This window comes from Amia ocellicauda, chromosome 3, assembly GCF_036373705.1.
Source record: "Amia ocellicauda isolate fAmiCal2 chromosome 3, fAmiCal2.hap1, whole genome shotgun sequence".
Taxonomy (NCBI): Eukaryota; Metazoa; Chordata; class Actinopteri; order Amiiformes; family Amiidae; genus Amia; species Amia ocellicauda.
Genome location: NC_089852.1, coordinates 32,644,173 through 32,666,503, shown reverse-complemented (window position 1 = coordinate 32,666,503; position 22,331 = coordinate 32,644,173). Strand labels below are relative to the sequence as shown.

Genomic DNA, 22,331 nt, shown 5'->3' with positions numbered 1-22,331 from the left:
CAAACCAAATAGCACAGAATTTCCCATAGAAAAATACATTCTAACAAATAATATCTTACAGAGTGGTACACATCTTACTGTGGCTATAGGAAGTATTCAACACCCTTGGCTTTTTAGTTAATGAAAGTTAATGAAAAAAAAACAAAAAAAACTGCAATATCTTTTTTAGATAACTATTCACCCCATTATTACAATACTTGGTAGAACCACATTTTGCAATTACAGCAAAAAAAAAAAAAAGTTTGTTTTTTGGGATTAGTCTCTACCAGTGTTAATTTCATCAACGAAGAAAAATATTTGTCAACAAACTATTTTCAGTGTCGATAACTATGACGATAATGAGACCAAATACCGTGAAAAAAACAATAACTACAAATAAATGCCTTCTAATTTTAGTTGACTAAAATGTGACAAGACAAATGGACATAAATTACAGTATTTTGCGAGGCGGCCGGTCAGGGAGCTGTTTCATGGTCCACTCATAATTATACATACCTTGTAGCGCAGCTTATCACAGTTCTGCTCCACCAATGGGATCGGTGGATTTCTGCACCTCTGTGCAGAACCACAGAAATCTGCATAACAGAATGTGACCTGATTGTACCCAATCATGTGTTTCGCTAAACATTGAATGTGGTTTATGTGGTTTACTGTTTTATTGGGCTGAATTTGAAGTTGTGCTGTGATTCCTCATTAAGTAACATATGAATACCACAGTATGTAAACATCAATGCCTCATGATCATCATCTGAGTTCTGATGTTGAGCACATGAACCCACACTTACCCTAATCCTAAAACCTAACCCTAACTCTTTTATACGTGTGATTAACATAAGAACTCAAATGAAGTGCACAACATATTCATGTGTTTATCCTGTGGTATTAATATATAAATTCAGGAGGAATCACAGCACCTTATTATAAAGTGTGACCATGAAATGTCTAAAATGTGACTAAAACTGATAAGCATTTTAGTCAAAAGAGTAAAACTAAAACTAAATCTAAAACAGTTGCCAGAATTAACACTGGCCTCTACCAGGTATGCACATATGGATGGTACCATCAAGCTCTGCCAAGTTGGATGTGGATCGTTGGTAGACAGCAATCTTCTAATCTTGCCGCAGATTCTCAACCAGAATTATTGGGCCACTCTAAGACATTCACTTTCTTATTTTTAAGCCACTCCAGTGTCTCTTTGTCTGTGTGTTGGGACCACAGATCCAAGACTACTGTCTGCTAGGAAATGTCAGTTTTGAACATAGGACTTTCTCAACTTTTTGCTTTAGCTTATTACTTCTAAATCCATAGATAATTGGGTTTAGTAAAGGAGGTAAGATGAGGAATTGCACAGAAAGCAGAATCCGAATTAATAGAGGAACGTGTTGCATGTTGAATCTGCTCTGTAAGAGCTCAAACATAGTAGTCACAAAAAAATTGATGACTGTGATTAAGTGGGGAACGCAGGTGTTCAGAGCTTTAGATCGTGATGCAGGGGATGACTTTAGGCAGATTCTGAGGATCTGTGCGTATGAATAGACAACCAGGAGTAACGGGGGAACAAGCATTACAGCAACAGATATTGTACCAAGAACGTTGTTAACAGTAATATCACTACAGGAGAGTCTGACCACTGAATAGTTGTCACAATAGACCTTTTCAATTATCCTTTTGCACAGTGGCAGTCGACTAGTTACAATTATCATTACAGTAAAAACTGAAAAGGGAAACAGCCAAGTCAAAGCTATAAGGGTATACACTCGTGAAGGACACATAATGGTGCTGTAGTGCAATGGGTGACAAATTGAAACATATCTGTCATACCCCATCACAGCTAAACTCAAACATTCACACATGCCATACGTGTGCAAACAATATATTTGTAATAGACATGCTGTGTGAGAAATCTCATGACTTTCAGATAAAATATTGACTAAAAGAGCAGGGCACAGAGCAGTACTCCCATACAAACCGTTAACTTGTAAACTGCATAAAAACATGTACATGGGCTCATGCAGACTGCTCTCCACACAAATCACACAAATAATAACTGTGTTAGCAGCTATTGTTAGCATGTACACTAGAAGCAAGATTATGAAATATAAATATTGCAAATCCCCAGTTTCTTTGTATCCTGTCAATAAGAAGGAGGTTGTGTGTGAGGTGTTTTCCATGGCATTCTGGTATCAGGTAGACCTAGTGAAGAAAAGAAGAAGTTACACTTTAACAATGTGACATCTAATTTTATGAGTTTTGTTCTGTCTTTGGAGACACAAGTAATTTAGATTACGTTTATTTATTTATTTTTATTAATAGTTGTTTGATATATTCATTGACTTTTTAACCTAAAAGCCAAATTAATCACATGCATGTTTGAAGTCTTACAGGTCATATGTGTCACTACCTAATGTCTTCTGCTGACTGCCTAAAGTTACATATATATTACAAGTATATTAGATATATTTGATAAATATTGTTTCCTGCAATGACGTTGATCATTGTTACTAAACAGGTAGTTAGACTACATTAAACTTCTTTCTAGTAACTGTAAGCAGCACTTTAGATTCACAGGCAAATTAATAAAATTAGGATATGAAAATCAGTTTTTTAGTTTTTAAATCTCAAATGGTATCCTAACCATCATGTGTGTGTGTGTGTGTGTGTGTGTGTGTGTGTGTGTGTGCATTTGTGTGTGTGTGTGTGTACAATTGTATAATCAATGCCATGAATTGACTGTTCTAGCAGTTAGTCCACCAGCCTCCTCAGTTGCTTCAGTTTAACCTCACTGAAATAGGAAGAGCTTGACATGAGAGTATAAAGAACAAGCAGCATAAGCATGCCCTGTAAGGGATGACATTGAGGTTCCTACATGGATAAACTTGAATGACTAGATGCCTAGTGTATGAGCACCTGACTGAAACCTCTGAATATGAACAGATTTGAATGAAATATTCATATAGAGCCAGCAACAACACCATGAACTAAACTCTTGATATACAGATAGATTATCACACACATAACTGACATGCAAGGAAACATACAATCCCCATAAAACCCACAATTCAAGGAGAGTACAGTCATGTGATGGTACCTGCTCCTCTGTACATTGAGATGCTCCTGTCCGATGAATAGACAAAGGCAGTTCTGTGCTCTCCAACAAGCTGATGTAAGATATAATGTGAATCAGGACCCAGGAGGATATGTTTACCACAGTGTCTGAATGGTAAGAAATAAACACCTCTATGGCATGAAACACTATGTAAAATGATTTTTTTGTTGCTAAGGCTGGGAAATTAATCACCAGAGATATCCAGATATTATCCAATTAATTACAGGGCTATGTTCACTTCTAATGAACATTATCTGGTACAACACTCAAATTAATGAGATAAAGCAAACAGTTGTTGTTGTTGTTTTATCTTGTTTTATTTACTTGATATTTTTATTCTTACAGCAATATACATGAGAAACATGCTTTACAATCTTTCTGTTCACATATAAGGGGATACATTTGTGCATTCTTTTTTATAATCATATCCAAATGAATGTCCATGGAATATATGCAGCAGAACTAGTAGTAGAGAGTGAAAATGTATCTGAGATTAAGCAGAGAAAAAAACATAAAAAACATAAATACATGATTTACAAAAAGTCTGGACTTTGCACAGTACAGGAGCATGTGTTTCATCCAATGTGAAATAGCATATCTGAAAGCTGAGATTCATTGTACCACATTTAAAGTTCTTTGACATGTATATTTTGATTTCACATTCAATTCATAGTATGTTTATGATCTCTTATTTATTATTCAGTAACAGATACATTATATAAATAGTGCTATTTACAATAAACTTCACATAAGCAAATGTATGGTTGTGTGTGTAAATGTGTATATATGCAGACGGGTGACAAATTAAAATAAAAACCTGAATAAATGAGTGGAGGAACATAACGAATGCAGACGCCTCTAAAGAAGTGTATTGTACGATAAAATTAAGCAACTAACATCCTATCCTGCTCTGTGGCATGTGTTAAAATGCTGAGCAGGCGCAGTTGACCTTGAGTTTGGATCAAGATGGCAAGAGGAAAGGATCTAAGTGACTTTGAAAGAGGGGTCATTAAAGGGGCATGAATGACAGGAGCTTCAGTCACAAAGATGCTCAACTGGCTAGTATTCTTGACAAGTGGGCGAGTGCATGTATGGGGACACCAAGAGAATGGTACAGACCAGACTGCTTGACCTCTACAGTGAGGGGGTCCGGCATGGTTTGGGTTCACTTGTCCACTTAGACGGAAGGGTAACTGTAAATCATTACAAAGTGATCACCTTTATCCTATGGTGAAACATTTCTATCCTGATGGGAGTGGTCTCTTCCAGGATGACAATGCCCCATCCACAGGGCACGAGGGGTCACTGAATGGTTTGATGAGTATGAAAATGATGTAATTCATATTCTATGGCCTTCGCAGAAACCAGATCTCAACCCAATTGAACACCTATGGGAGATTTTGGACCACCACCATCATCAAAACACCAAATGAGGGAATATCTTTTGGAAGAATGGTGTTCCATCCTTCCAGTAGAGTTCCAGAGACTCGTAGAATTTGTGCCAAGAGCATTGAAGCTGTTCTGTTGGCTCGTGGTGGCCCATCACCTTACTGAGACACTTTATGTTGGTTTTTAATTTAATTTGTCACCCGTCTGTAGACACACACACATATATATATATAAATAAATATATATATATATATATTTTGGATTCCATGTATTTTCGATATTACTGTTGGAATGTAAGTCCACAGTTCTGCCATTTGAGTTGACATAGAATGCTGTTGGAATAGAAACGCTTTGTTGGGGACTATTCTAGCACCGGCAACTTCTATTTAGGACAGAACAGTTTTTTTGTCTTTTCTTTGAGCTTTTGACTTCTTAATCAATAGATTATCAGATTTAGTAAAGGAGGTAAGATGAGAAAGTACACAGAAAGAAGAACCCGGATCACTAGAGGAATGTACTCCATGTCAAATCTACTCTGAAACAGTTCAAACAAAGTAGAAACAAAGAAACTGATGACAGTCATGAAATGGGGAACGCAGGTGTTCAGAGCTTTAGATCGCGATGCAGTGGACAATTTTAAGCAGACTCTGAGTATATGTATATATGAATACAGAATCAGGAGAGCCAGGGGGAAAATATATACGGTATTTAAAATTGAACCAATTATATTGTTAATAGTGACGTCAATACAAGCAAGTTTGACTACTGAATAGTTGGCACAGTATACTTTTTCAATGGTTCATTTGCACAGTGGTAGTCGACTAGTTACGACTATCATTACTGTAAATATAGCAAGAGGAACCATCCAAGTTAGGGCTATGAGTTTATATACTCTTGATGGAGACATAATGGTGCTGTAGTGAAATGGGTGACAAATTGAAATATATCTGTCATACCCCATCACAGCTAAAGTCATATACTCACACATGCAATATGTGTGCAAACAATTTATTTGTATTAGACACACTGTGCCAGAAATCTCATCAGAAAGCTAAACACGCTTACAAATATTTAAATAAAAAAGTCTCCACACAGCCACAGGTCACAAATAATATGAAGTAATCTAAATTTAGTGTGCCTGTTATATGAAGTGCTCCTGTCCAATTGTTTGACAAAGGCAGTTCTGTGCACATCAAGTCATTGCTGGAAGATATATACTGTACATCGAGACCGTAGAATACCTTCACCACTGTGATTTGTGTTGTTAAGTTGTTTTAATTATCGCTAAAGCTGGGTAATTAATCATTTGGGACATCGAAATCTCTTTAACTCTCATACTCTAATATCTTGAAAATACAAATAGTAAATAACATCATTGAAGAACTGTATTTCTTTCCCTGTGTGTCTGTGTGAACAAGGTCACTGTCTCACTGTCTCACTGTGCTATGGTACTGTCCTATAGGTCAACCCTGATACAGAGAAGAACAGAGTCTGATAAGAACCAGTTTTCACCAGCAATTTGGGCTTGATACATCTTACAACCCACCCTTATATTAAACATTATGTATGCCTTAATTGTTCACCGTTTGACTATATATGGGTCTTCCTGAGCAGTTGTCAAGCAGAAACCGAACTTCCACTCATCACGGGACAGAAATGTGGGCCTGTTATCTTTCTCTCCTGTCTGGTCTGCATAAAAGTGCCTGTAGTTTGTAACTTCTCTAAGACTGTTCTTGAGAGTGTCTCTTGTCTCCTTGCAGCTGTTTGTAATAAAAAAAACGTTTTGATTGGAGGTGCATCTCTCTCAGGATTTCTTCGACTCTTCAAACATTAACAGAAAGCAAAGGGAAAGTGTGGAAGCAGTGTGAAGAAGATCAGCCTTCATAAAATGTTATAAAATACTGTGTTTCCAGATTATATACCTCAAAGGCAGGAGGACTTCTGCATATGATCTTCCAAATTTCCTCCTGTTTTTATTTTATTTACCATCACAGTGCATTTAGATCAGCGTGACATAAGTGTCAGCATTTTGACCACACAGTTCAATGTATTCCACTACAGTTTGCAGAGACATGCATTGTTTTTTCTGTTGACAATTTAGAGAAGTACTTCTGCCAATGGCAGAACATGCAATGACTACATCCATCTTGTGACTAAATTTATTTATCCTAATTATAAAATAATGCTGCTAGATTAGTATATTGTTTTAATGAATGAATGTGCTGTTCGGTTTATACAGATTTGTTCTGTTTGTGTATGCTTTTATAATGTATATTGCAGTAAGTGTATGCTTTATGTAACTTTCACGCTCATAATTATTTCCAATTATCTATAATCATGGTAGCATCCACATCAATGTAGAAGTGTTTAAAAATTATAGGTTGCGAATGCAACCCCGGTTATATGAAAAAGGAAGCACCAAGGTGTTCAGGCACCGGGGTCCCAGTGGGCGTGTAGACCATGGTAATAGTGTCCACAATCCAATGTCCACAATCCGGAGCGGAGATGGAGCGGAACCATGGCTACGGCCACAGAAGCAGACGGCATGCTAGACAGTACAGTCTGCGTGACCGGAGACCTCCTTGCCTGTTGATATAGGCAACCACAGCTGTGTTGTCCGTCTGAACCAGCACATGTCTGTCCCGCAGGACTGGCAGGAAATGAGACAGTCCAAGGAATACTGCTTGTGACTCAAGGACGTTGATATGGAGGGCCCGTGCTGGCTCCGTCCATCTGCCTCAGACTCCATGTACGTCGCAGACTGCTCCCCAACCCAGCTTGGAAGAGTCTGTCGTCATGACTGCTTGGTGGTAGACTGGCCCCAGGGACACATTGAGGGTCAAATTGTGAGGGCTCTGCCACCAACGAAGCGCCTTCCAGCACGCCGGAGTGACTGTGACTCGGCATGCATAATCGCAGCAAGGATGCATCTGTAAAGACTCGAACCACCGCTGCAGCATCCTCAATCGGAGGAGGCCGAGGGGGAGGGTCTATGATGCTACCGCTGGGAGGCCCAGCAGCCTCTGGCAAGGGGACACCCTGACACGAGCTCTCAGTCAAAAGAGGGAGAGACACGCATTTATAGAGATGTGGAGCCCCTGGCAACGCAAGGGGCCGAACACAGCATCCATGCACTTGGAAAAAGGCCAAAGGGGGGAACAGCAAACTTGAATGCTCGGCCCTCTTAGGCGAAACTGAGGAACTTCCCGTGCACCTGTGCAATAGGGATGTGAAAGTAAGGAACTTTCAGATCCACTGAAATGAACCAGTCGCCGTGCCTGACATGCCTACGACATGGTTCGCAGGTTGAGCATGCTGAAGCGCAACACCCTGAGATGGTAGTTCAGGTGTCTCCAATCCAAGATGGGGTGGAAACCGTCACTTTCCGTGGGAACTAGGAAGTGTGGGGATACGAATCCCCGTGCTGCCCCAGTGGGGGCACTTCGCAAATTGTTCGCTTCTCCAGGAGAGCGGCGATCTTGACGTGAAGTGCCACACACTACCACGGGTCCCTCACTCACGGCCACACCACGCCTCACAAGGGGGGTGGACAGGCCTGCAACTATGCTGTTATAGTTTGGAGTTGCTGTGAGGTGTATGGGTGGGCCAGAGACCGCTGGAATATCACAGGGTCAAGGCACAGGAGGGGGAGGCGGTGGAGGTCAGCCAGCCATCCTCCTGATACATGTCATGCCGGACCGCTGTGCGGGGCGCCTGCCTGCCGGTTCGAAGATCAGCAGGGGGGCGGGATTGCTGCCTGGGAGCCAAGATCGAGAGACGTTGAGCTCCTGATGGCTGCCTGCGAGGCTGGGACGAGGGTTTAACCGGGCAGACCCTGGCTCGCTGCTGGGCCGAGGGTTTAACCGGGTAGACCCTGGCTCACTGCAAGGACTGAGTCAGAGTCCCGTGATACATGGGCTGGCAGTGGAGACTCCAGATGTGGGGGGGGTCAGGGTCTGGGCTGCTGTTTGCGCTGCCTGTGCAGACAGAAGGGGCACAGATGTGGTCCATCCTGCTATTCAGGGCAAGGATGGCCTCATCTCTGCCTCCGTAGCCGGTTCTCCATCGCCGATAACGTGGCAGGAAGGGGGCTAACGAGGACTCAGAAGAGTCATTCATGTGCTTGCATGGGGGCGCACGGGTAGTGGCGCGCACTGCGGGCACTGCAGGCAGGAGAGGCACGGCTGCCGCGGGGGGTGAGGTGATCACTCAGAATAAATTTGTAATGATTTGCAGTTACCCTTCCCTGTAAGGGGACAAGTGGACCCAAACCCTGCCAGATAAATGCCCCCCACAGCATAACAGAGCCTCCGGACCCCTTCACTGTAGGGGTCAAGCAGTCAGGCCTGTACCGTTCTCTTGGTGTACACCACACATGCACTCGCCCACTTGTTGAGAATGTGGTGAAGGATGACTCACCTGATCATATCACTTTTTTCCACAGTGCCTATGTTTTTTGCACTGAACTATCAAATATACATTTGTCTTTGTAATTAGGTGTTTATGCACTGCAACCCTACTATAATATTCCTCTCTGTGTAAGTTCTTGCTGACACAGTCTGATCACGTCCTGCATTGATATTCTCAGTCACCTGGGAAAGAGTTGCTCTTCTGTTTTTCCTTACATATGGCAGTAATGGTCCGTGATGGACCGTGATGGTCATTGAATGTGTGCTTTCGACCAAAATTTCCAACCCTATTTACTGATGTCTTTCCCATAGATCTAAATGCAGATGTAACTTTAGTCACTGTTCCTATTGAAACACTAGCCAGTTGAGCAGTCTTTGTGACTGAAGCTTCTGCCATTTGTGCCCCAATAATGACCCTTCTTTCAAAGTCACTTAGATCCTTTCCTCTTGCCATCTTGATTCAAAATTGAGGTCAACTGGTCCTGCTCAGCATTTTTATACATGCCACAGCGCATGATAGGATGTTAATTGCTTAATTGTATCATGCAGTACACCTCTTTGGAGGCATCTGCATTCGTTATGTTTCTCCACTCATTAATTCAGGTTTTTCCTTTGATTTGTCACCTGTCTGTACATACATAGGAATATATATGTACAGTACTGTACAAATGTTTTAGGCAGGTGTGAAAAAATCCTGTAAAGTAAGAATGCTTTCAAAAATATACATTTTAATAGATTATACAGTACTGTCCAAAATATGTAGGGAGGTGTGAAAAAATGCTATAAAGTAAGAATGATTTCAAAAATAGACATGTTAATAGTTAATATATTTATCAATTAACTAAATTCAAAATGAGAGAACAGAAGACAAATCTACATCAAATCCATATTTGGTGTGACCACCCTTTGCCTTGATGTGGTTAATCCTACGGTTACGTTTGGTTGGTGCTGCAGTGCCCCCGTGTACATAATGTTGCCAGGTGGAGACACACTTACAGTGGCGAGCCCGCTAGGCGCTCCACTTGTCACGGCAGAGTTTCAGTTGTTGTGTGCCCCTGGTGCAAACACTGACCCCCGCAGCACGTTTCCCTGTTCACAGCCCAGGCCACAGCCCCGCCCACCTGCCGATCTCAGCCAGCGTCTCACTGGCAGGCGCCTGAACCGCTACCTCAAGGTGCTGCACTTCAAAATGCTCAACCTGCACACCCAGATGTCCCAGGCCATCAAGCCGGGCGACTGGTTCACCACGGTGGATCTGAAAGATGTTTACTTTCACATCCCCACTGCCCAGGCGCACAGGAAGTTTCTCTTTTTCGCCTTTGAGGGCTGAGCATTCGAGTTTGCTGTTCTCCCCTTCGGCCTGTCGCTAGCCCCACGCACTTTTTCCAAGTGCATGAACGTCGTGTTAGCCCCCTTGCATTGCCAGGGGGTGCGCATCCTCAATTATCCGGATGACTGGCTGGTTTGTTCTCACTTGAGGGAGCAGGTTCAGAACCACATAAACCTATTTTTAGGCCGTCTCTCCAAATTGCCAACTCAGCAGGCATAGTTCCTCGGACTGAGACTTGATTCCGTTGCCATGCTCGCCATGCTGGCGCCAGAGAGTTGCCTAAATATACACGTGTCTCTCCCGGGTGGTCCTGGAGAAGGTCAGGAGAGAACGAGTGACAGTTCTGCTGATAGCCCCACAGTGGCCTCGCAGATTCTGGTTTGTAGACCTGATCGCTCTCCTCCACGGAGAGCCTTGGCAGCTCCCAGTCAGAGCGGACTTCTTATCCCAGGTGCATGGCATGTTTTGTCACCCCAATCCGGGCTTCCTCCAGCTCTGGGCCTGGCCCTTAGTGGAAGCGATTGATTGCCTGGGGTCTGTCAGACACGGTAGTAGCCACTATTCCCGTCCACGCTCAAAGTGTATCTGGCGGCCATCTCCGCATATCATGTCCGGATTGATGGCGAGCCCCCTGGGTCTCATTTCTTGGCTGAGCAGTTTCTAAAGGGAGCTCGACGGCTGCGGCCTCCTCACACCCCTTCACTGCCTGCATGGCGCCTTGATGTAGTGCTGGACGCACTTTTCCAAGCCCCATTTGAGCCACTGAACTCAACTGAGCTGAAGCTAGTGTCACTTAAGACTGTGTCATTGCTGGTGATCACCTCTGCAAAACGCGTGAGCGAGTTACACGCCCTGTCCGTACACCCATCGCGTGTCCGTTTTGTGGCAGATGGCTCCAGGGTGACGCTACAGCCTAAACCCTGCGTTCCTCCTGAAAGTACTGTCTCCATTTCATGTCAACAGGCCTATTGAGTTGATAGCTTTTCATCCTCCTCCCTTCGCTTTGGAGCAAGAGAGTCGGCTTCACCTGCTCTGCCCTGTGCAGGCCCTCAGGTGCTATTTGGAATGCACTAAGGACATTTGGCGCTCAGACCAATTGCTTGTGTCTTATGGAGCGCGGACACAGGGCCAGGCGCTTTCAAAGCAGCACCTCTCGCATTGGATTGTGGACACATTTACCATGGCCTACGAGTCTACTGGGACCCCGGTGCCTGAACACCTGGTGGACCACTCGACTCAAGGTGTTAACACATTGTGGGCCCTTTTTCAAGAAGCCCCCTTAGCAGACATTTGTGTGGCTGCAGCTTGGGCCTCGCCGCTTACATTTGCCCAGTTCTACAGGTTGGAAGTGACGGGACCGGTCCCTTCTATTGGAAACCCGGTGTTGGCTGCAGTCGAGCCCTATTAGCCTATGGGCTCTGGCTCCTGATTACCTCTCCCAGTCTGCCCTTGTTAAGTGTATCCTGATGGAGCTATTTGAACCGTGTCTTCCCTTCCACCAGACTATGCCTTCCAGTCGAGCACCCACACGAGCTGCTCCTGGACTTGCTGACAGCCCTGTCAATGTGTTCCCAAGGTCTGTCATGTGGCCTTCAGGTACTTTGCCTTACGAGGCCGCCCTGTATATAGTTCAGTCATTGTGCATTGTGTTGCAGTGGTGCATGCGTCTGGCCTGTACCCCACTCTGTATATATATATATATATATATATATATGGTTAAACAGTAGAGCTCTGCATTTCAGCCTGAGCCCGATGGGCCCCGACTTATTTACACCCCTCGGGCCAGGCTTCGGGCCAATTTTCACTTCATAGTTCACACGTGGGCCGGGCATCTGGCCTGTTTTAGGCTCCTCCTCCTTTTTATATTTTAGACATTAATTAATTAAAAGAAACTATGAGAAGTTGATGATGGTAAAACAAACATAGAAAGACGTTTTATAACCTATCACACTGACACACATGACACAGTCTGCTCACGCACACACACACATACAGGTTTCCCAAGTACAACACGAGAGCATGCTACTGCACCTGCGCAGACTGGCTCGCACGGTGTTAGTGTCCCCGCCAGTGGCAGCAGCAGCAGCAGCGTGTCTTCAGCGCAGCTGGAAGAGGACAGAAGAAAGCAGGACTGGACTGAAACCTCCAGTGTGGACGCTGTGCTTTTTCTCCACGATGCTCTGTAAAACACTGTTCTTCTGGCTGTAGCCATGTTAAGACTAGGAGGCTGTCTTGTTTTAAGTTTGATTGGACTTTATTTTCATTAGTCTAACTGTTGGAAACTATTGGAAATAAGAATGGCCATGTTCTGTGGTGACGACTTCATTTTTGAGGTAAGATAACCTGTGTGTTTTATTTTATGTGTTTAGATTGTACAGCCCGTTAGTTCGTTTTTCCTCACGCCATTGCGAGCAGCAGAGCAGCCTGGTCAGCTTGTCAAAAATGCCTTTTTACTGTGGTGGTGATAATAAACATTTAAACTAACATTGTGTGATATGCTTGAAGTGTTTTAAATCTATCGATTTTATTGTAGGCAAGTCAAGTGTTGATTTGAGAGGCTAAATTGATCAAACGTGATCAACTCACTGTCGGCCGCTGGCCGCTTGGTCGTCACTTTAAAAAACAAAAACTTTAACAAACAAAAAATGCTCCGAACATTTTTATAAATTAACTTAATAAAGAAACAAAAATAAATATAACTACTTTGCCATTAAAAACAAAACTGAACTATTTTAATGGCTGCAACAGTAGTATAGGCTGTGTAATGAAAAAAAAAAAAAAAAAAAAACACGGGCTCCAGTCGGACTTGGGCCGATAATTGTGATAAGCTGTCGGACAAGGGCCGGGCTGGGGCCTGAGCGTCTCGGGCCAGGGCCGGGCTAGGGCCTAGATTTGAGGCCTGTGCAGAGCTTTATTAAACAGCTCGCTGCCTCCTCCCTTTCGACAGTTTTGTTATACAGTAACCCCTCCCTCTAGGACAGTGCTTCCGACTTGAAAGATAACGATAGGTTGCGAATGCGGTTATCTGAAAAAGGAAGCACTGCCCAAGGGTTGCAAGGTCGCGCAGGAGTCCTAGCTCCCAGCAAAAACGGACAAACCTGCGCTCACGTCACATTTTATAGAACAGGAAGTGGGAAGGGACCTGTTCTGAGTGATGGGCGCAGGGGCCAGTAGCTTTGATAGAGTGACGTTTTGGATCTGGTTCCTATGGAAGTGCGCAGAAAAACTCCCCCTGGGGCAGTGCTTCCTTTTTCAGATAACTGGGGTTGCATTCGCAACCATAATTTTAGGAAGTTTCCCTCTAAGGGATTGTCAACCTAAAGCTCAGTTTAATCCAGCCCTGTGTTAAGTAATGAACACAATCTTACTCAAGTATATTTCACTCTAAATCTGGAGTGTGCATTCCTGATAGACTCCAAACCTGACCTCTAGTGATGCTTGCAGTGTTGTTGTTGCTTTTTCTCCTTCATGTAATAATTGGTTAAATTTATTTAATTACATCTGATTAATTGTTTGTCTTGATAGTCGAACACTTATAAGTGAAAGAACCATTGTTACGCAGGGCATACAGATCAACCCATACCAAAAACATTGTTAATAGATTTTGTAAAATATATATTTATACAAAGAATATGTTACATATAGTGATGGCTCGTTATTACACTGTTTTTGATTCTTTATTTTTATTAATTGTTTTATTCTAAATGTATGTTTTTTTGCACTTTGTGTATTTTTGTTTAAATACCTTATTCAAATATTAGTTTTCACTAATTGCTTTATTGTTGATTTCTTTTATTACATGGTGTTTTTTTCACAACGAGCTTGTCCTGTCAGCCCTTGGAGCGACTGTAGCACTTATGACTGATTATTTCCAGCTGCGCCACGAACCATTTTGGGTGATAAAAACCGGGTCCCACAGTTGCAAAGGGGAACCCAGATCGGAGAAGGGGCAGTGAGAGACAGAGCATGAGCCACGATAGAAGGAGGGGAGAAGGCGGTGGCTCTCTCTGGGCAGGAGAGGGACCAGGGGAATGTTTGAAGTGAGGGCAGGGAAGAGAGGCAGTGGAAGAGGGGGTGAGTAACCGGCCTTCCGCCCCAGGGTCGAGCGAGCGGAAGAGCTGGTGAGCAGGAGCGCGGGGAAGATGGGCATCCCCACGAGCTCGTTTCCCTGACCGCTCACTCGGGGGCCCATGGATGGGTGGGAAGGGCCGTGTACCCGGGAGCCGCAGACCCCTGTCTTCTGTACCCCGGTACCCCAGCCGGCAGAGAGAGAGAGAGAGAGAGAGAGAGAGAGAGAGAGAGAGAGAACCAGCCGGCAGACGGACCAAGAGACAGACTGTGGATGTGGCCATTCCCAAGCACGAAACAGAAGTTGAGAAACACACGGCAATAATAATCAGCACCATGGCGGACTGCGTCCTTAATTTGCAAGCTTTACTACTGTCCCTATTTAACCATCAAAATTAAACTCATTCAGCATCTACACACAGCACAGATACATTGTAAAAAACAATGACTATAGGCTAGCCTATTTATTATGAATGCAGCTTGTTTTGGGGGCAAATCAATAAACTGTCAGACGATCTCAGGTGATGTTAATTGTTTGATGGGAAATTCTGTTTATTGATAAAGTCTGGGATGATGGTCCCAAATCACTGTTGCATTGTCCCTGTTGCCAGAGACCGCAACAACGCTCTTCTGTTTTGAAAGTCGCCTTGGATATATGGAAGGTGAGCTCAGTCATCTGTCATTGCTGCCATTTGACAACTCCTAACTAGTGAGTAGACCTGGTGAGACCATATTGTTACTAAAGTGTCTCTCCTCGACAGACCGCAGTTTGCTGCTGATTTCGCTCATTTTCAATCAAAACTCTCCTCACTGCTCGCGTCAGCAAATCACTTTTCGTGGAGACGACTTTACCCCGCCCCCGGCTACTGACGTCACGGGTTTCTTGGTTCCAGACCAGCAGGTTTTTGGTGCCCAAAAAAGCGCCTCCGTGCCAGTTTTTTTTGCGGTGGAGAAGCGTGGAACGGTTCCAGATTAGGCACCGGCTCCTTGTCGGTGGAAAAGCGCTAAGAGAGAGCGCACTAGCCGTCAGAAGTAGGCGGAGAGCGCTCCAGACCCCTGCCGCATACAAAAGGAGGAAGTATTGCATTAGCCGCACATAGCACTTTCCAGCAGAGTGCCACAAATACCATGACAACCGGGGGGTGGTCAGCAAAACGTGATAGCGGGGGGGTTCGTGAGAAACTGTGGGGTGGGGGACCGGGGGGGGGTCGTCGGAGAACCAGACAGCATTTTACGTTATATTTATATTTCGAACCCCCCAAAATTGTATTTTTGACACTTTCGGGGGGGTCCAAGTCTTAATTAGGGGGCTTTTTATATATATCAAATGCATATCTAAATATATTTTATTACCCATATTGTATCACTATATTAATAAACTACTAATAAAAAACCTTTGAAAATATTGATAACTTCATCATGTGTGAGTAAACATTGACAGTAATATGTATTTACAACATTTTAGAAAGTGCTTGTAAGCAATTTGGAACATTTCTCAGCACTGTCTCAATAAAACTGTATACCAGTAAAGAAAGTAAAACAAACAGACACATATATACTGTATCTGTATGCATATATTTATATTCATACAGATGAATTCTTAAGAGTAACAGTTCTTAAGCATATGGATTATTGCCTCAACTTTGTGCTTATCCATAGACTTAAAGTGCTTACAGTTATACAGTTATAAATATACAGGTAATGCAAATGTATTTGGGACCAAAATATATTATGCATTATATTTTACAGTTGACCAATATATTTTTAATTACATGCAATATATTTCATTTCCGTATGGGAAAGACTACTGTCTGCATGGAAATGTCCGTTTTGAATATAGGACTTTCAACCTTTTCCTTAAGCTTTTTGCTCATGAATCCATATATAATTGGGTTTAGTACAGGAAGTAAGATCAGGAATTGCATAGAAAGCGGAACCCGAATTAATAGAGAGATGTGCTCAACGTTGAATCTGCTCTGAAAGGTCTCAAAAAACAAGTCACAAAAAAATTTAAGACAGTCAATAAATGGGGGATGCAGGTGTTCAGAGCTTTAGATTATGATGCAGGGGATGATTTTAGGCAAATTCTGAGGATATGTGCATATGAATAGACAAACAGGAGTAATGGGGAAACAATCATAATAACAAACAATATTGTACCAAGAATACATACATATTACAAGTATATTACATATATTTGATGAAGAATGCTTTCTGCAATGAGGTTGATCATCGAAGGTAAACAGGTAGTTAGAATATATCAAAACTCCTTTTATTAACTGCTAACAGCAGTATGGCATCCTAACTGATATGTGTGTGTTTGTGTGTGTGTGTGTGTGTGTATACAATTATAATATCGATGTCATGAATTGAATGCTCCAGAATTTAGTTCACCAGCCTCCTCAGTAGCTTCAGTTTAACCTCACTGAAATAGAAGAGCTTGACATGAGAGAATAAAGAACAAGCAGCATAAGCATGCCCTGTAAGGGATGACATTGAGGTTCCTACACGGCTAAACTTGAATGATTGGATGCCTAGTGTATTTCACCTGAGTGAAACCTCTAAATGTGAACAGATTGGAATGACATTTTCATATAGAGCCAGCAATGGCACCATGACCTAAACATATACAGATAAATTCACACACACAGGCCCCTTAAAACCAACAATTCAAGGAGAGTCAAGTCATATGATGGTACCTGCTCCTCTGTACAGTGAGATGCTCCTGTCCGATGAATAGATGAAGGCAGTTCTTTGCTCTCCAACAAGCTGATGTAAGATATAGTGTTAATCAGGACCCAGGAGAATATATTTACCACAGTGACTGAATGGTGATAAATAAACACTTCTAGTAGCATATAACACTATGTAAAACTAATTTCCTCTTGCTAACGCTGGATGATGAATCATCCGGGATATCCAGGTATTATCCAATTAATTACAGGGCTATTTTAACTTCTAATGAACAATCATAATAATAATAATAATGAACCCAAAATAATGAGATAAAGAAAACATGTTTGTTATTGTTGTTTGATTGTTTTTATCTCGTTTTATTTAGGATTTTTATTCTAACAGCAATATACATGAGAAACATGATTTACCATATTTCTATTCAAAATTAAAACAATTGTCAATTTAATGTTAATCAAATTCCAACAAATATCCATAAAATACAGCCTCGCAGGTGTTCAGAGCTTTAGATCGTGATGCTGCAGATTATTTTAAACAGATTCTGAGGATCTGTACGTATGAATAGAAAATGAGGAGAAGTAGGGGAATAATAAAAACAACATTGAAAAATGAAGCTAGAATGTAGCAAGTTTGACTACTGAATAGTTGTCACAATAGACCTTTTCAATTATTTTTTTGCACAATGGCAGTTGACTAGTTGAAATTACTGTTACTGTAGTTGCAGCAAAGGGAAGCAGCCAAGTCATGGCTATAAGTTTATACACTCTTGATGGAGACATGATGGTGCTGTAGTGAAATGGGTGACAAATTGAAACATATCTATCTTGCCCCATCACAGCTAATGTCAAATACTCACATATACCATATGTGTGCAAACAATATATTTGTATTACACAAGCTGTGTGAGAAATGTCATGAATGTCAGATAAAATATTGACTAAAAGTGCAGGGCACAGTGCAGTACTCCCATACAAACCGTTAACCTGTAAACTGCATAAAAACATGTATATGGGCTCATGAAGACTGCTCTCCACACAAATCACACAAATAATAACTGTGTTAGCAGCTACTGTTAGCATGTACATTAGAAGTATTATTATAAAATATAAATATTGCAAATCCCCAGTTTCTTTGTATCCTGTCAATAAGAGTGACATCATGTGTGAGGTGTTTTCCATTGCATTCTGGTTTGGGTTGGATTTGTTGTGTCTTTGAGGACTCCAGCAAAGACAGAGACACTTCCTAATTTTTCTTACCCAGGGTGAGGGTACTGCTCAGGGTACATATATATGATGTTAGTTCAAACACATTTCTTGCAAAAAGATAGAATACTGTCAGTGCATTGGTGTAAAAACATTGTCTTTGAATTGATTAGAAGAGACAGATTATAATGGTTTTCAAAGAAAAATAATAGTTAAGTTACACATAGTAATTTAAAATGATCAGAGAATACAGGTTAATACAACACTTTTGAAATGTGATTTGTTGTCATTTTGCTGCAGACCTTCTCCTTTTTTAGCACAACTGTGTAAACTGTAGACTGTCCATCACACAACCTTAGTCATGTATCAGTAGCAGTGTCATCCCTTACAGAGCATGTTAATGCTACTTAGCCTTCCTTTTCACCCTCATGTCAAGTTCATGTCAGTGAGGTGAGAGTATGGTGACCCTATAACTCCACTGCCACCAGGACACTTTCAGACAGGAAGTGCTTTGAGGGTTGCCTTTAAAGTTAAATAGATTAGCATGACAATTATACATTATACCTATATTGGTATAATGAGATTTATATTGGTGCGTATTACAATGCGTAGCAAACCAGTAACTCCAACAACATTCTTCAGTATTCTTACCATTGAGTGAAGAGCTGTTGATCAACGTTAATAAATCGATTGGCAGAGAACTTGCATGCTAGCATTTACATGCAATTGAATATGAATGAACAGGAGAGAAACAGAGACTGCTAACAACACTGTTTAAGTGCAGTGCAACAGTGATCAAATTAGCAGCGGTGTAAATAATACCTGATTTCAATGTACATGTCTTTGCATTTAAAGGTACTTTTAAATCTCATCCCGTCCCAAAGTGTCCTGGACACCAAAGAGCTCTATGTTCACTCTAGGCTAGAGTCAGGTGACTAAGCCAGAACTTTAATTTAAAAAGCATTTGCAATGAATTTATTAAAATAACTAAGGCATTGTGCCTAAGTATTATTGTATGTATAGTTCTCAAGTCTTTGTAGATTTTCAGAAAATGAAAATTGACTCCTTCTATTATGGTCTCAAGAAAAGAGTAATGTCTTTTGATAGTACCTCCTCCTATATAAAGTGCGATGTTCCTGTTCATACAGCAGACCAGTTCTGTGCCATCCCAAATGCTGTTGTAAGATATAGTGTAAATCCAAACACATGAGAATTATTTCACCATGGTAATATGTTGTTAGGAACCAGATCTATTTAATTAAACTATGGAACACTGTTTGTCTGCTGCTGGATAATGAATCACATGGGATATCCCGGTCTCGTAAACAGTATTTGTACTGTAATGAACATTATCTGTTACAGCACTCATATTCATTAAATAACGCAAACCTTTTTTCCATAGCAATTAAAAGGTTAAGCAGGATCTTAAAACCATCCATCTATCCATTATTTTTCAGTAACTACTTCATCCAGTACAGGGCAGTAGTGGACTGGCCATCTGGAGCAATGGGATGGACCGATAGACTGACACAAAAAAAACGAAAACAAAAAACATGATCTCCCGGCCCAGGCTGTCCAACGGGGCCAAAAAATCAGCAAAATTCAAAAACTCACCAAATTGTGTTACATTATGTCACTTATGACAGTAAATATCTTCAGAACTATAGCCAAATGTACTTAAATTGTTAGTGATTAGACTAGTACAAAGATCTGTCAAAGTTGATAAAGCCAAGTTGATAGGACACAAAACCTGGCTGCTGTACACCAACCAAAATGACAGCTTCACATGTCAGCCACATCATGACATTCCTTATGTAGACCTCTACCTCCATCATGAGGCCAAACTTCGGAATTGCAGTCTGCATCTTGAATGACACAATCAAAACTTCACATATATGCTAGAATTAAGTGAAAAATACAGTGGTACTTTACATCATTGAAGCAAGCAATGAGGAAACTGAAATTAAAGTCCACTGACTTAGAATACATACTTCAAGTGACAAACGATTGAAAACCTCAAATGTATACTACATTGGATTAGAATTGAAAATTACACATTTAATAACACATGCATTTAAACTACAAATGCCTGCTCAAATCTGAAACTTACTGATACAACATGGAAGCCTTAAAAGTTGCATGCAACTTCAGTAAAAATACTCTGATACAATTAAGGTAAGCCTACAGGCCTACGCGGCTCTTGTGTCCAGCACCTGGTGCTTGGTATACACAGTGTTCAGTCCGGCAACAGCAAGGTTGCGTGTGGTTGGTGTCGCAGCGCCCCCGTGTATATAAACGTTGCCGGGTGGATACGCACTTACAGTGGCGAGCCCACTAGGCGCTCCACTTGTTGCAGAGGCGTTCCAGTTGTTGTGTGCCCCCGGTGCAAACACTGGTCGGCGCCTCTGCTGCACGTTTCCCTGTGCACGTGCGTGTGCGCTCGGCAATGAGCTCCTCTCGCCCCCACCACTGTGCTGCTTGCGGCCAGCGCACCTTGTCCACCTGGAGTGGGGAAGTCTTATGCACTGACAGTGGGCGCAACTTGCCTGCGACTTCCGGGTCCGCTATGGCGTGTCCGGAGGTCCGCCGTTCCACCCACTCCGACGAGTGACAGGGGGCCTCGGGAGTGCTGGATCTCCGCCTCCCCTGAGCCTCTCTGTCTCCTCCTTCAGGGTTGCAGTGATGGAGACAGCCGCACCCCCCGCACTTGCGTTTCCTCCTGCTTCCGCTGCTGCGCCGGCTGCCGATACCGCACCTGCCACGGCAGCTGTACCCGCCGCGGCAGCCGCGGCCCCCCCTGTCTGCAGTGCCTGTGGTGCGTGCCGCTATGGCCGCACGCGCACGACAAGGAAGAGTGGTGGAGTGACGCTCCCGGGCTCCCTCCCCCTCTTCGGCGTCGTCCCTCGGCTCCTCCCTGCCACGCCGTCAGCGACAGAGGTCAGGCTCTGTGGACAGGGGGCGCGATGAGGCCATCCTTGCTTTAAATAGCAGGATGGACCAGATCTGCGCTCTCCTGGCCATGCAGGCAGCGCAGGCAGCGCAACAGGTGCCGCCCCCCCCACAACATGACACTCCACTGCAGGTTCACACCGCGCCAGTGGAGACTGAGGGGAGTGTGTCTGCCCCATCTCAGGACGAGGACAGTGGACGGGCCACCTGGGAGGAGGACTGCCTGTCTCTGGGTCCACACGAGGATTCGGAGCTTGAGGCGGAGCTCATGGAGAAAGAGTTAGTCGCTCCCACCCCTCCTCCTCCGTTGAACATGGACACCCATCCTGCTCCCGCGGGCCAGGACAGGGAGTTCTGGGCAGTCATGCAGAGGGCTGTGGAGTCTTTCCAGCTCCCCTGGCCCTGTGACCCTGCCCCACTGCACTCCAAATTCGAAAGGGGTCAGAGCGAACAGCGGCCCACACGGGCCCTCCCGCTGTTGCCTGAACTCCTTGAAGAACTGAGGGCTACCTGGGACCATCCGGCAACAGCTCCCGCCCTATATTGGGCCCTAGGTCTCTGTATACCACACAATGTTGTTGCCCTTTGAGTAGTAATATTGAGTAGAAACTACAGAGTTGTGATTTAATATCAGATGTTTATAACCACACAATTACAGGCTCAGTTTGTTTGCACAGGGTGCAGTGTTATGCAGTCATTTAAAATAATTTGTTTCTGCGAGCATGTTTGATTGGTACCTGTATTTTCTTACACTCGGCATCCAATAAGAGCATGTATTCTGCATTTATAAATAACCTACTGCTGGCAGGTTACATTTAGAAGGGTAACTGTGTAAAGAGTGATTTGTTCATGGTGCCTCACTTGTGATTCAGGTTATGACACAGACAGCAGAATGATTGACTTTGTGGTAAATTAAGGTGGTTTTCAGTGGCCTTGAGTCTCGTCATATTGAATACAATCTAATTACAATGAAAATGTTTTGGTTTTTCTGCTTATTTTATGTCTGTTGCAGGTCATATTTGTGTTGCGCAGATTTCTGCAGTTCTGCACAGATCTGCACAATTCCACAGATCCCAACCATGGAGCAGCTCAGATCTACAGAAATCTGTGCTACACAAATGTGACCACAGATCTCAAGCACCGTATTTAGTTATCATATTCACTGTTCACTGTTTCACTGTGAC

The 22,331-nt window shown here is 42.9% G+C and overlaps 2 protein-coding genes across 2 annotated transcripts; both read right to left on the bottom strand.

Moving 5' to 3' along the window:
* Positions 1–1,226: 1,226 nt before the first annotated feature.
* On the bottom strand, positions 1,227–2,171 carry LOC136747076 (olfactory receptor 6N1-like). The gene has a single exon (XM_066700032.1). The coding sequence runs from the start codon at positions 2,169–2,171 to the stop codon at positions 1,227–1,229; it is 945 nt and encodes a 314-aa protein (XP_066556129.1).
* A 15,439-nt stretch (positions 2,172–17,610) lies between these two features.
* Positions 17,611–18,174, bottom strand: LOC136747075 (olfactory receptor 4B13-like). The gene has a single exon (XM_066700031.1). It carries the CDS (start codon positions 18,172–18,174, stop codon positions 17,611–17,613), a length of 564 nt encoding a protein of 187 aa, XP_066556128.1.
* Between the last annotated feature and the right edge of the window lie 4,157 nt (positions 18,175–22,331).